This window comes from Leptosomus discolor, chromosome 6, assembly GCF_034619465.1.
Source record: "Leptosomus discolor isolate bLepDis1 chromosome 6, bLepDis1.hap2, whole genome shotgun sequence".
NCBI classification, from domain to species: Eukaryota; Metazoa; Chordata; class Aves; order Leptosomiformes; family Leptosomidae; genus Leptosomus; species Leptosomus discolor.
The window spans coordinates 15,848,975-15,863,834 of NC_141396.1; the positions used below are offsets into that span (position 1 = coordinate 15,848,975).

General features: G+C 61.9%; 1 protein-coding gene across 4 annotated transcripts in view; it reads right to left on the reverse strand.

The window, feature by feature from the left end:
• KCNIP2 (potassium voltage-gated channel interacting protein 2) overlaps nucleotides 1-14,860 on the reverse strand; it is a 45,054-nt gene that overhangs the window by 15,372 nt on the left and 14,822 nt on the right. For 2 of the 4 annotated variants that reach the window (XM_009953808.2, XM_086467525.1), the window contains exon 1: nucleotides 452-554. The exons of the other annotated variants lie outside the window; for them this stretch is intronic. In XM_009953808.2, the coding sequence (XP_009952110.1) occupies nucleotides 452-554 (103 nt within the window). Of the gene's footprint in view, nucleotides 1-451; nucleotides 555-14,860 lie in introns of those variants that run through there. 4 annotated transcript variants of the gene reach the window in all.

Sequence of the window (14,860 nt, forward strand, 5' to 3'; positions counted from 1 at the left end):
GCAGGCACCCATCCTGCCTAGGTCTGGCTGCTCTGCAGGCTGGTGCTGAGTCTGACACCTTGTGTTCAGGGTGAAGTGACCACAGCCCCTCGGGACACCTTGCTCCTGTAGAGGTGCTGGAAAACACCCTGCTGCCCACTTGCACACTCACACACAGTCCCAGCCCACAGCATCCCAGCACACATCAAAGTCACCACCATGCAGCAGACACCCGGCCAGCCCTGTCCCCGCCCCATGTCCCCAGCCACTGGGACCTTGCACGGAGCAGGCAGGACACCCCACTTCTTGCACCAGGAACCCCCTGCTCGCCCCTATGAGCAGCAGATGGACACCATGTCCCAGGACTCTCCCATGGATGCAGCAGCCTCAGAGCATCCTCGGGGGCAGCTCCGGATACCCACCGCCTGCCCCCCGTGTTCCCGGAGGAGCCAGCACCGCCCGCGCCCGTTACCTTCCAAGGACACGGGCTCGAAGAGGCCAAATTGCTCCAGCACCTTGACGAAGAGGACCAAGACCACCAGCACTGCGATCATCTCAAGGCCTTCCAGGTTCATGGTGGGGGTGTCTCATGGCCCCCCACCCCCCCACCCCTCCCCACTGCAGTCCTGGAGCCCCCTCACCCCAGTGCCGTGGCCGCTGGACCACGCATCCCCAGGGACCCCCGCCTTTGTCCCCGAGGGGGGATCAGCTATCACCCCTCTACTCGGGGGTGCCCGCCATTAGCCATGGGCGAGCAAGGGGTCAGCGTGGGGCTGTGGCAGGCGGCTGGAGGAGCCACGGCCAAGAGCTCAGGCAGAGCAGGTCCGTGCCTGAGAGTAAGAGCAGAGAGAGGCCAAGAGGAGGGAGGCAGGGGTGGGGGCGGGGGGGGTGGTGGGGATGGGGGGGCCAGGGGGGAGAAGGAGGCATGCCCTCCCATTCCAATGACACCACCTCCATCGATTTGCTTAATGCAGTTGCTAAGGAAACGGGCCACAGATATTAAAAGGCACTCGGTTCCCTAGGGAGGGGACACATGGGGAGGGAGAGGACGCTGGGCACTGGCTAAACATCCAGGATAGGGATGACTCAGACTTGTCCTCTGTGCCCCATATGAGTGCCTGCCCTATGGGGACCACCATGGCTGAGCACCCCAAGGTCCCCACAACCCTCTCCTGGGGACAGTCTGGGGCAACAGGTCCAGCTGCCCCATTTCCAAGCAGGCAGATGGGTCCAGTCATCTCGCTGGGAGAGCCAAGGGGAGACAGGGAGCAGGGCTGGGGGAATGGGCCAGGAACAGGGGCTGCGATGTCGGACGCCCGAGATGCTGCCAGACCCACAACAGGCAGGAGAGGAAGGGACGCAGGGTCTGGGGATGCAGCGTGCCAAGGGACCCAGCCAAGGTCATACAGCGCCTGGAGGCAGAGGGCAAACCCAGGCATCCGCGTGCCTCGAGCACACATCCACGCACAGCCAACAGGGCTATATTTAGCTCCCATGCTTTTTTTTAACAGCATCCCAGCCCTTGCCTGGCTGCTCGATCATAGGCCACAGCGACCACTGGGGAGCCAGGCATCTGCTGGGCCCTGCCCCATCACCAGGGCTCAGCATCCCCTGGGGTGCATAGCTTGCCCCGGGGATGCCACTGGCACTGCCATCCCCAAGTGGACGAGTCCCACGTGGGGCACGAAGCAAGACTCCAGCACCAGTGTGGCAGGCAGGGAGCAGGGCTGCCCTCATGCCACCGCTGCCCCCCACCCTGCCTTGTTTCCCCAGGCAGCAAGGCCAGCTGCCCCAGTCACAGGTGGGCTATGGGGCAGACCCCCTGCCCATCTCTAGAGTCCTTCTGCCCCCACAAAGGGCCCTGCAGACAGGACCAGGGCAGGAAGCCCCTTTTCCTCCCTGTTGTCTTTGTGCCAGGTGGGAAATATGTCACCAGGGGAAGAAATGTCACCCTGGGACACCCACGGGGGGAAGGGGATGATGGAGGTGTTGGATGATGCTGGCAAGATCTTCCAGCAGGGCTGCCCCACACCAACCCCCTCAGGCCCAGGATCCTCACCCAGGCCCCCATTCCCAGCCCAGGAGGCTGAAAGTTTGTCACTTGGCAGGGGACGGAGAGGGCTGGTGGCTCAGTCCCCGGTCATGGCATGGCCAGGCTATCTAGAAGCTCTGTGCCACCAGGCTTAGCATCTCCTGTCTGCCTGGGGCGTGCTCCCAAGTCTCTGATGCCAGCAGAAGATGCCAGCAATGCATCAGAGGCAGCTTGGGGAGAGAGATGAAATTCCTCCCTGGGGAAACATCCCTCAGGCTGGAAGTTTTCAGACCTGGCATTTCCTTTTCTTGGAAAGAGGTGAGTTTCCAGGCACTGAGCCTGGATTTTACCAGGCTGGCTCCCAGCTTTGCCCTCGCCCCAAGCCAATCCCTTTGGGGATGGGGTGGTGCAGGCCTGTTGCACTCTCGGAGAGTTTCCCACTGGTGCCAACCGCATTTTTAAAGCCATTTTTCTTGCTGAGCCCCAGATGCAACCCATCCTCTCCCTGAGCCTCCTGCTGCTCCCAGTGCCAATGCCCATCCCACCCATGGGGCTATTTATGCAACCTGATTTTGGCCAGAAACAGCGGTAGAGGAGCCCTTCCAGCCTGAGCCAGGACTTGTCCCAGCAAAGAGGGTTTTGGGCAGTTCCTCTGCCAAGTGAACCTGCTCAGCCCACACGAGAGGACTGTTGTTGGCCCCTCGTGTGTCTCCACCGGCATCGTGGGATGCCGGAGCCGAAGGACGCAGCAACAGATCAGCCACTGAGCAACAGCTTTCCTGTCTGCCCTTGTGCCCATCCCATGCCAGCCGGCCTCCCCAGCGGACCACCAATAAATCACCCGCTGGCTGCCATGTCAGGATTATTCATTTCCACACCGAGGCCGTTAATACAAGTCCTCCACTGTGCTCTGCCAGCACAATGCAGGATCCCACCAGGACCAGCACAGGCACCCAGGACCAGCACAGGCACCCAGTGCTGGTCCCACGTCCCAGCATGGTGCCACAGCCCAGCTCCCAACACCCTCAAACTCAGCAGGGTTGCTCATCCAGAGCACATCCCCTCCCACCAAGGGCAGCTCCAGATGGACTGGGGAGTATTTTAGGGGATCACCCCCTTGGTTCACCCAGGTCCCCAGGGATGCTTCTCTATCTGGAGCTGCCCCAAGGATGGAGGAGACACATAGGACATGTGGGGCTTTGCCCATGGAGCCAGACCTGCAGCCACCTGCAAAGGATGCTCAAAGGGACATCCAAAACATACGCACCCTGCCAGAAGTGAGACAGGGCTTTGCCCACCACCCCGCCAAGGGGCATTGCTCCCAGAGGTGGCTCCTCACCCCTGCAGCCAGCTAGTGTTTGGCCATGCCATGGGAAGAGTCACGAGGCCTTGGCTGAGCTGTGCAGGGAGAGGTCACACGGATGGATGGAGAAACACATGCCCCAGGCAGGAGAGACCCTGCACACCCCCAGACATGCGGTGCCAGTGCCACTCCTCCTGCTCTGCTCCTTGCCTTGGGGGTCTCAGCCTGCAAAGCCCCCAACACATACATCCCACTGCAGCAGGGCTCGGAGAGACCCTTCACCAGGGAAACTGGGACCCCTGCCACATCCCAGAGCTCCCCAACACACCAGCTGAGGAGTAAAGATGTAGGTTATACCCAAAGGGATCAAGAGACCCAAAATGCAGGTTGAGGTCCCAGCATCAGCACCAGGCACCCCCCCCAGAGCGAGAGGCACCAGGGAGCCCCTCTGCGTCCCCATCCCACAGCGAGGGGCAGCAGTACCCCGACACTGGCAGCATGGTGGACCTTGATGCCCCCGGAGCAGCCCTGGGCACCGCTGTGGCTCAGGTGTGGCTGCCACCAGCCGCCCTCACACACAGCGGAGTAGGACCAGGGCCAGGAGGAACAAACAAAGTGACTGAGGAGAAGATTGAGGTGCCCCAGAGAGGCAGAGACAGGGGTCCCCAATCCCAGTCTCCCACACCAAGCACCCAGCTCACCTCACCACCTGACTTGTGGAAGGGGACAGGACGAGCCAGCTTCACCCCGTCCCCCCGTGTCCCCAACCCCGTACCTTCGATGCCGCTGATGATTTTGAAGCAACGGGTGGTGAACCAATAGGAGATGAGGAGGAGAATGGCAATCAGGGAGGCATAGAGCAGGCTGTCGTTGTGCAGGGATGTCCTCTCCATGGCTCCATCCCCCGTGCCCACTCGTGCCCCCCGCCCAGCCCCACTGCACTATCTGGGGCAGCCCTGTCCTGGCAGTCCCCCAGTCGGAGGAGCCACCACCGCGGGCAGGGAGGCGGGGGGCTGCACGGGCAGGCAGGCAGGTAATTGGGAGCGTTGTATGAGAGCCAGGCTCCCAAACCAATTACCTTAATTGTGCTCAGGCAGCACATGGCAAACAGTTAAAAATAACCCTCCTGGCCCGGGGGGACAGTGGCACCATCAGCCAGGAGAAGGAAGCAGGGGGCAGAGAACAGACGGGACTCACTACACGTGTGGCTGTGTCTCTATGCCATGGGGCTAGCAAGGCATCGCTGCAGCCCAGCAGCTGCTCTGAGTTCAGTGATGACCCCAAGACCCTCAGGGCTCAGCCCCTCGCTGCCACCCCACAGGAGGAGCTGGGAGTCCTGGAAATGGGGCTCCCCAGCGAATGATGCTACAGCCCAGGATCGGTGAACACCAGGATGTCCAATAAGATGCCTGTGCCTGTCTGTGCTCCAGACACTGGGCCTTGAAGGAAGGTGCCTCTGCAGCTGGGTTTGGCAGAGAGGTGCTGGCATTTCGTCCCCTGCGCCCCAGCGCAGCACCTCCCCAGGGGTGCCTGGGATCAGCATCAGCTTTTCTCAGCTTGGAGTCAGAGCTGACCAGCCTGGTTCTTGCTCTGCAATGCTGGGTGCACTGGGGCAGTGCCACTGTGGGTTTGGCACACTCACTCACAGACCCCGAACCCCACGGGATTAGCTGCACCCATGCCTGAGATACCTCTGGTCCCCAGACTGCACGTGGCCCCATCAGCCACCCCATGGGGCATGCGGCTGAGGAAGATGCTGGACCCAAGTGTTTCACCCTCACACCACTTTGCACACAAGGCATCCCATCCCCGCCCCCGCAGCTACAGCCAGGGGACACCACCCAGGTGCAGGGTGAGGAGCACAGCATCGCCCTAGCTGCGCCCCTTTCAGGGTGCAGAATCCAGGTGTTCGGGTCTGTCCCCCCTCCCTTGTCTCTCCCCCAAGACCGCCTGCTCTGAACATCCACAGGAGACACAGGACAGGGTGGCAAAGTGGCCCTGGCATGTGCCCACAGCTCAGCGCTGGGAGAGCAGCAGGTCCTGTAACACTGCCCCAGGCACAGCTGTGCCAGGACGGGCAGCCCAGGCTGGCATCAAGTCCACGCCGCCTGTCCCACCTTGGGCTGTGACAACAACAGCCATGAAGCGTCCCCTGCCCAGCCACCCCCACCCTGGCTCTCTGGCACTGCCGGCAGCACAGCCCCACCACCCAGCTAAAATTAACCACTCTGCCAGCCACCCGCTGTGTATAAATAGAAGTGCCCGGGAGCAGGATTTCTTGCCCAGAAAGTGGCTCCATGCACTCAGCACCCTGCAGGCACGCACCAGGCAACACTCAGAGCTGTCGGGTAGCCAGGTGGCTGGTCCCTGTCCCCCTCCTCCCAGCACTGCCAGCAGCTGGGCCTGGGGGACTGCCCCCCACTGCAGGACAGGAGCAGACAGGAAGGGAGTGGGGCAGTCACCAAGGGACTCATCTCTTCAGGAAGGGACACCCTGACCATGGCCAGGCTCTGCCCTGCTTGGGGAACTACCCCTGTCGCTACCCCTAGGGTGCTCCTAGCCCAGTGATGCAGAGTGCTAGGGCACTACCCCCCCAAAATGTGCCATGGGACCAGCTGGGCCACAGCAGAGGTGATGGTGTCTGAGCACAGCTGGGCAGCAGCTGTCCAGGTCCCTTGGGTGCTGCTGACCCCCCGGGGGGGCCAGCCTGATGGATAGGAGGCTCTCATTTTTTTTTGGTTCTCGGGGCCATCATCCATTAGGGAGAGTTAAATTTAGGTTACAGCTGATCCCTTATTACCTCGCTGCTAATCAGAGCGCGAGCAGATTATTAATAAGCACATTAAAATATTGGCGAAATGCTATTTTTGGGAGGTGAAGTCACAGTTTTAATCTGGTTAATTGATTGAGTCATTTCTTTTTCCCCCCATCGGCAACCCGTCCTTGGCTAGCTCCCCAGGGCACCCAGCTGGGAGGGCACCCCACCCTGGGGCCCGCCTGGCCAGGCACCCAGTGCCCTCTGCAGTGAACTCTGCAGGACCTCCTTCACCTATGCAGGAAGGGCAGAGGGGCTCGTTGCCCCCTGAAAGGGGCCAATGGGGGAAGATAGCAGCTGGAGCACAGACAGCATCCTGGTGATCCATGTGCTGCATGGACCAGAGCAGCAGCTGGGGAGGAGGGGATGCTACAGAGGGGAGAAGGCTGTGCAGGCCCCACAGCCCACTCCCAGCCCTGAGCTCTGAGCTTTAAGGGGGGCACAGGGTGGCCTGGCTCTGGGTTTCACCCCACTTCAGCTTTCCCAGAGCTTAGGAGGACACCGAGAAGAGGGTGAGCAGTGGTAGCTGGTGCCCCACTGCCAGCCATGCCCTCTGCGCCCATCCCAGCCCTGGGCACACCCAGTAGGGCTGCAGGGACAGCACAAGGCTGAGCCCTTGGGGTTGCTCAGCACCACACATGGCCAGCCCAGAGACCCAGTCCTGGGGGGACACCCACTACAGCTCCAGCCTTATAGTGCCCAGGACACAGGGACAAGGACTTGCAGGACACCCTTGCAGGTGGTGGGGACAGGAGCATCCTGAGGTCCCCTTCCCACTCTGCTCCATCATCTGCAGCTCTGACCCTCACAACTGGACTCAGCTGACTCATCCTCTGCCCCCTCCGCTGCGGGCTATTTGGCTGGTGCCCGATGGAGCCAACTAGCGGGGACGGACCTGGCGCTGCCTGTGGGCACACCCAGCCTCCGGAGCCTGGCACGTCGCTCAGCCAGGCCCGTGCTTACCCTGGCACCTCTTCCCCTATTGCCATGTTGTGGGCTGGCACAGAGCCCTGAAGGGCCCACGGCGCTGTGAAGTGGTGGGAAATGCCCATGGGGAGGGTTTCCCGGGGCCAGGCGACCCTCTATCGTGGGGCTCAGGTCCCCACGGACAGGGAGGTGGCATAGTAGCTGGGCATGGCTCACAGGGCGGATATCATTCCTGTATCCCAGCCCCCAGTGCTGTGCCAGGAGCATCCCCATGGTGCCCCCGCTAACCCCTGGCCCCAGGGACGGGTACGGGCTGGGGAGGCCCATGGGCTCCACTGGGTGAGGAGAGGACAGAGCCTGGGAAGGTTTTTCCAGGCAAGCTGAGTCCTGGCGAAGGCGGCCCAAGTCCCAGCCCCGCTCCAAGGCATGACGCTGCCACATTGGCCCAACAAGGCCTTCCCTGTGCTCCTAGCATGGTGTGTCCCTCCCCAGCATTGTTGTGGCCCAGAGTGGCAACCCGAGGGTCCCCAGCGAGGGCAGGCCATGGGGAGGGCAGCCTGCCCAAGGCACACGGACAGGGGCAGGAGCTGGGCACCCAGAGTCCCAGCACACACAGGCACACAACGACCTCCCCAGGATGTGTCCCTTGGGGTCAGGAGGTGACTGTGGGCTCATGCCTGGGAAAGGGGGTCCTGGTCAGCTGGCTGGGCTACACAAGGGCTGGCAGGGGGACACGGGTCCCACCACAGCTGTGACAGCACATGGCATGCAGCTCTGTCCCCAGGACCAGGAGGCATCCCAGGATACGAGCATGGGTGGATGCAGGCACCAGGGTGTGTCCCTGCCCCGGTCCGCGGGCACACCCAGGGCTGGCTGGCTGGAGGGCGCAGCCCTGGCCCCCGAGGAGGCGGTTGCCTGGCACGGCAGGCAAGGGTCGAACCAGCTGCGATTCATTTGCATTTTTTTCACACTCCACTCTGCACCAGTCCCCTCCCCAAATAAAACATTCCCGTCACCCCAGGTCCGCAGGGAACCTTCAGGGACTCTCGTTGCCTCCTGTAAGCATCTTCAGCTTTGCCCCACACAGAGCCCAGTGCAACTCCTCTGCCTGGGGCTGAATCTCTCAGCACCTAAACTTGATTTCCTTCCCCAAATAAACCCACAGACCCCACCAGACAGAGCCCCCCCTCCCACAGAACAGAGCACCCATGCCCTCCAGGTCAGCACCTACCTTGAGAGAGGGTCCCAGTGACAAACTGGTAGAAGAAGCGGATCACCCGGCCCAGCTGCCTCTTGCAGCGCTGCTGGCAGTGGCTCATGGCTCCAGCTCACAGCGCTGGGGAGGGACCCAGGCGCACCCCCTCCCTGCCGGCAAACAGCCCCCCAGCTCCTCGGAGCAGCAGGCAATGCCCGGGGGAGGACAGAGCCTTCCTTGCCCAGGGCGAACCTCCGGGCATCGGCGGCAGGTCCAGCCCGGCGGAGAGGGCACAGGCAGCGCCCAGCAGCGCGGCAGCCTCCAGGCCCCGCTCCCAGGTGGCAGGCAGCCAGCCGGGAAGTTTTGTGCTGGGATGCTCCTGTGCGAGGTTGACTGCGATCCAGAGGGGCCGGGGGACAAGCGGGGATGCCTCTCCCAGGGCTTAGGCGCACAAAGGCTGACCACAAGCTTGGAGAGGGAGCGGGGTGCCCAGGCGAGCCCCCCCGTCCCCTGGGTGCTGGCCCCCTCCGTAGAGCAAAGTTGCAGGAAGAGGTGGGGAGCAGCGGCAGAGGGATGCTCGGGGCCGGAGAGTCCAGCGGTGCCAGCCAGTTCTCCGGGAGAGGCGGATGGACGCCTCCCTGGCTGACAGAGCCCCGGGTTGCCCCTGGCTCCTGGTCCGCCCCTTGCCACCAGTTCGACCCGGCACTTCACGCCCCGGCTGGCCGGGAACCAGAGGCAGGTTGGTATGGCAACCCGCAGACTCCACAGGTCCCGCTGACCAATGAGGCACTGCTGCATCCCAGGGCCGCCTTCTCTCCAAGAGCAGGGAAGGGTGCTCCTTCCGGAGGGGAGCCTGCACAGAGAGCATCCTGCATCCTTGGGCATCAGCCCTCTGCTCCCACTATCAAGTGCTGCGAGTGTCCTGCATCTCCAGGCATCAGCCCTCCAGCACTGCGAGCATCCTGCATCCCCAGGCATCAGCCCCCCGGCACTGCGAGCATCCTGCATCCTCAGGCATCAGCCCTCCAGCACTGCGAGCATCCTGCATCCCCAGGCATCCATTCCTGCTGGCTCCACTCAGAGGAGGAGACAAGGATCGGTGCGAGGATGGGAGGAAGAGAAGTCAGACTCCCAGACCGCCCAGGCTGAGAGCTTCTCCCTCCAAAGCTCAGCCTGGCAGCAATTTGCTAGCTTGCACAGTATGTCAGAGCCAGAAAAGAGTCTGGCGCGTGGCAGCGGTGGGATTTCCCTGCTCCCAGAGCCAGCCTGAGATGCTCTGTGCAGACTGGCAACCACATCCCTTCCCCATTTTCCCAGCTGCAGTTCCCTCTCCACATCGCATCCACACCCCACACCAGCAGGATCTCAGCTCTGCATCCATCCAGGCTCTATTATCTCAGAAGCTTCATCTCTTATTAATGGGGGAGGAAGCGAACAAAAAGGGACCTGATGGAAATTATAGCTTCTGCTCCCTCAGGGACAGGAAAAGGGGTGCAGCCGTGATCCAGCGAGATCAGTCAGACTGCCCAGTCCCCACCAATGCCTCAACAAGGAGCCCCAAGGCAAGGAGCAGGAGCGCGCCCCCCCCCCCCCCCCCCCCGGACTTGGTATGGGGTAACCTCACCCCTTGCTCCCCAAAAGAAGGGCCATCCCCTCCAAACTGAGCTTCCCCTGTCTGTTATGTGAGCTATGCCCCTGCAAAGGGGGGCCAGACGCCCACCAGAGAGCCCCCATACCATGGTGGACAGTGCCCCAGGGCAGGGACAGGCACCAGGGGATGCTGCACTGGTTGCTGCAGGGCTGAGCCACGTTTGGGGAGACCCTACAGCAAGGTGTGACACACAGCACAGCAGGGGCTTGCAACCCTACAATAATATATCCACAAAGACCTGGGCCAGGGAAGGGCTGCAAGGGACATGGACCCCACAGGGGGACAGGACAGCCTGGGACAGCTGAGGCAGAGTAGGCAGCTCAGAGAACACAGAGGCACAGATGCAAGGACAAGCTGTGAATATAAGACCCTGGCTGAACCTACCCCCTAGCAAACCAGAAATTTGGGCTGCCAGTAGTCAGCCCTGGGGACAGGTCAGGGATTTAAGACCCTTTTCCTGATCTACGATATCCAGAAGCCCCACTCCCAGCTCAAACCCACAACACAAACGCCGGGACAGTTTCTTGTAACAATCAGATCCCGGGAGCTGTGTGATACAAGGCCAAATCCTGCAAATGCGGAGCTCAGCTCCCCCCACGCTGGGAGAGAGACCCGGCTTCACAGCATCGCCGCAGGGACCAGTCGGCACAACTCAGCCCGAGGTGGCCGCAGCCCCCCAAAAGCCCGTGGGATACAGGAGAGGTGGCAGAACAGCCACAGGAGGGTGCCAGAGCCCACAGGACGTGACAGCAAACAAAGTTCCAGATCCATCCCCAAACCACGATCCAGCTCCTTGGGACCCAGCTCCCACATGGCCAGGAAGGTCGCTCCATCCCAGCATGTCCCGGGCAGGTGGGAGATGCAAGTGCCATCCTGTGCACCCTGGTCGTGATCACCACGCGGGACAAGGGTGCTCATATGCCCCCCCAATGAGTATGTGTAGACCACCACACTACAGCCTGTAGGGACACGGTGGGAGAGAGGACCACCAGCATCCCCAGGTGCTACAACCAGTCCAGAACTGGAGAGTGATTTCCAAAGGAGCATCACCCTTCCGGGCTGGCTCTTGGCTCTCCAGAGAGGGCCTCATGCGCTGACACCGAGACAGAAGTTCACGGGGACCATGTGGGGTGAGTCAGGGGACCGTCCTCTCACCCTGCACCCTGCACCCTGCACCCAGCAAACCACAGCACGTATTTTGCAACAACAACACATTGTACAGAAACATGTGCTGGTTTGCTCCCATTCCAGGTCTCCCTCTGAGCACACACTCCCCAGTCTGGCACCAGCGACCACGTGTCTTGCCCCTGTAGAAGGTGCAGCACAGCCCCTCAGTCACTGACCCATGTCCTCCTTGGCAAGACAAGCAGGAAGGCAGCAGAAATCAAAAGTAAGCCACAAAGCAGAGCTGTTGAGCCCACCCTTATACAACCTTTCTTCCTGAAGATATCACCTGGGTTGGTGCCATGCACAGTGCACCCTTCCAGCCTCCTGCCCCTCCACCCAGCCTGTGGTTCTCCAAAAGCTGCTCCCCCCATCAGAAAGCCACTGGTCCCCCAGCCCTTGACCCAGCCCCAGGGGAACTCCAGTCCCCACAATGCCTTGCAGGGCAAAGGACAGCATCTCCCAAAGGGATATTTTGAGGCAGCCTGTGTCCCCAGAACATCTGCTGGGCCCCAAAATGGGACATGGCATTGCTAGAGCCACAGCAATGGGAAGGAAGAAGACCACGGCGCCGGGCTCTGTCTCCAGCTCTGGTCCCCCCTCATTCTCTGGCTCTGGCAGGGGGAGCAGATGCCCCACAACTCCCAGTGCGAAGCCTGCACTGGGCACCGCCCCAGCTCCCTGCTGTAGGGTATGAAGGGAAACTCAGGGCGACTGGAAAGCAACATTGTCCCCCAGTTCCCGGACCCCAGTCCCTGCTGCCTGCCCACGGGCTGTGCCGGGACACCTCCAGCCCGGCTGCGGCGCGGTCCAGGACGGCCGGTATGGCCCATGCGACAGCTCCGCGGTGCCGCGGTGCCGTTGCTGCCGCCTGACGCTAAGAGGAGCCCCGGTACAGCGCAGCACGGCGGCGGCGGCGGCGGGGCCGCGGGGAGGTGAGCCGGGGACACGGCTCGTTCAGACGGCTGCGGCGGCTGATGGCACACGGGGGACAGCAGGGGACACGTGCGGTTGTGTCGGAGCGCGCAGGCAAGCGCGGCCACCCGGGCAAGGCCGTGCACGCCTCTGCAAGGGTGCGCGGGAACCGCGAAGGCCATCCGCGCACAGAAAAGCGGCCACCGCGCTCGGCTGGCAGTCCCTTGCAGGCTGAAGGGACAGCGGCAGTACTGCCAGGGAGGGGACACCACACAGCTGTCCACACCAGAGCCATAGCTTCCTTCCCTGCCCGGGTCCTCTCCTCCCGAGATGGCTTCTTGGCAGGCACATCCTTCCTAAGCCACCAACATCTGGGCTGGTACCCGCTGCGGGAGCGCTGGTGGCAGGGAGGAGCTGGGGGAAATCACGCTGGTTCCTGGCCATGAAATAATCATTAGCACAGGTGGGAAGAGAAGGGGGAAAGCAAAAGATAAACAGAAGCGGGGGAACAGACACAATGCTTGCAGGCGGCTCAGCATGACACAGACAAGCCCACGGGCGGCTGGATCAAGATCTTTGGGGCCAGCACTTGTATGTGGGTCCCCCACCCCACTGTCACGGGTGTCATAGGCGTGAGAACACCCCTAGAAAGTGCAACCAGGAGACAGACGTCCTTGCAGGCAGCCACACGCTTGCATGCACAACGAGCATGGGCATGGACACTCTAGGATACGGACACCCCCAAGGGGCACCAAGCTGGGCTGGTGCTCAGGGGTCATTCCTGCCTGTGCAAGCCCTGGATGGTGCCTGGGCTTCAAAGTTTCAACCCAGGCCACACAGCCCAGGGACAGGACCAGAGCAGGGCTCCAGCTCAAGGCTACCCCAACCAGGTCATCTGAGGGGCTCTCTGGAGTCATCCTGGGGTGGACAGAGGGCAGACAGCTACAAAAGCTTCTGCCAACATCTCCCTCAAAGAGGAAGGGCAACGAGGGTAGGAAGGGTGCAGGGCACCCTGCGTCCCTGCGCCAAGCCCCCAGCCAGCACTCAGGTCCACAGGGACTGGGCAGTAGCTCTGTTCTCTCTGTACCTAAATCCAACAGACACCTTTTTTGGGGGACAGCGGGCATACACATCCCAGCAATGCCAGACCTACAGCTGCTTGCAGGGGGACGGGGCAGCTCCTGGCTGGAGGGAGGGCTCAGCAAGACTCATCCCAAAGCCAGGGCATGTGGAGGGCCAAGGAAGGGGACATTCCAGCAGCAGGGACTGCAGGAGCCATGAGCTCCTTGTCCCAGACACACCATGTTGGGATGGGTGGCTCCACAGGAGCCAAACACCGCTGCCAGCCGCAGAGGAAGGCTCAATGCAGCCAGCCCTGCGTGCGGGTCTGCTGCCACTCCTGCCTCCTCCCAGCCCTGGGGACCCACAGCCTCCGGGACTCAGGGAAGTGCTGAAAATGTGATGCCAGAGAAAATAAATAAGGCAGCTAATGAGGTAATTTGCATAGCTATTAGCAGGCAGGATTTGCAGCGGCTCTGACACGGGATGTGCTGTCACTGAGAAGTGCAGCCCGAGGGCTCCGCTGGTGCTCGCAGAGGGACACACGCAGCACAACTGTGCTGCATGGGCATGGGCCCACCGCGGGCGCCGGCCACCCCACCGTGCCGGCGAAGCAAGGGGGACAGGAGCAAACCGAGCAAGGATGTGGGAGGAAGGCTCAGAGCGGGGCAGACAGCCTGGAAGGAGCAGTGTCTTCTAACCATGAGCCCACACTGCCTTCGGCCACGCGCCCTGTGGCTTGGCCCTGGGATGTACAGAGCGTGGGGCAGCACACGGCTCCTACCTTGCCAAGGCACGGAGAGCATCCATGAAAGGGTGAGCTTGCGAAATCCAAGGGAGAGCCGCCAGCAGGCCAGGCTGCCTCTCGGGGCAGCCCCGCCGTGGCACAGCCAGCTGGCTCCACGCACCTCCCCATCCAGAGAGAGCTACAGCTCCCTGCAACACTTACCTCCTCTTTCTCCATTGTGCACCTGGCCCAAAACGCATCCCAGGTCAAGTACAAATCCTTTCCCACCCCACCCTGGCTGCCAGCGAACCCACCTCCCTCTGACTCCCAGCAGAAGGTGCAATTTCGGGGTGTAGGGCTGTGCACAAAACTCAACAGCAGCACCAACTCTGCATCGTGGCTTCCCCCATCCTTAGATGCTCGGGTCAGGAGTCACTGCGCCATGCTGGGCAGGAGGGCAGCCATCCTGGCACCTCCAGGGATAAAGGGACAACACACCTGCAACCTGCAACGCTGCTGGATCCCCAACCTGCTCTGCTGGGTTAAATGCCCTGTAAACCGGCATGTGTGATGGAGAGGGGTGGCGTGCAGGGCCACCCTCCCCCAGGCTGCCACGGCATGTCTGGCTTTGATCACAAACCTGCGACGACAGCTCGGCTCGTTCTCAGCTGATGGATCTTGTTAAAAAATGCATGTGGTGTGATCCGTCTGCTCAGGGAGGCGCTGCCAGGGAAGGAGCCCGGCCCAACGCTGTGCACCAGTCCCGCAGCGCCTACCTGCCAGCAGCCGGCACGCAGCGGGTGATGGGGCAGCAGCCTGGCTCTGGTGGCACTGGGCTGGGAACTGGAACATCCCCCAGCCAGCAGACTGAGCCCAGCACCAGGCTCCAAAGCACCCCTGCAATGCAGCAAAAGGATGAGGATACCCCCACCATTTGAGATAAGCAGAAAGACCCAACAGACGGGTGGTCGGACGGACAGATGGACAGACAAGCTCCACCAGCAACTTGGGAGGTGGGTGTCAAGCAAAGACTGGGGCCAGAGACCCCCGCCAGGGACCACTCCAGTGTGTTCCTCACGCCCATCACTCCCTG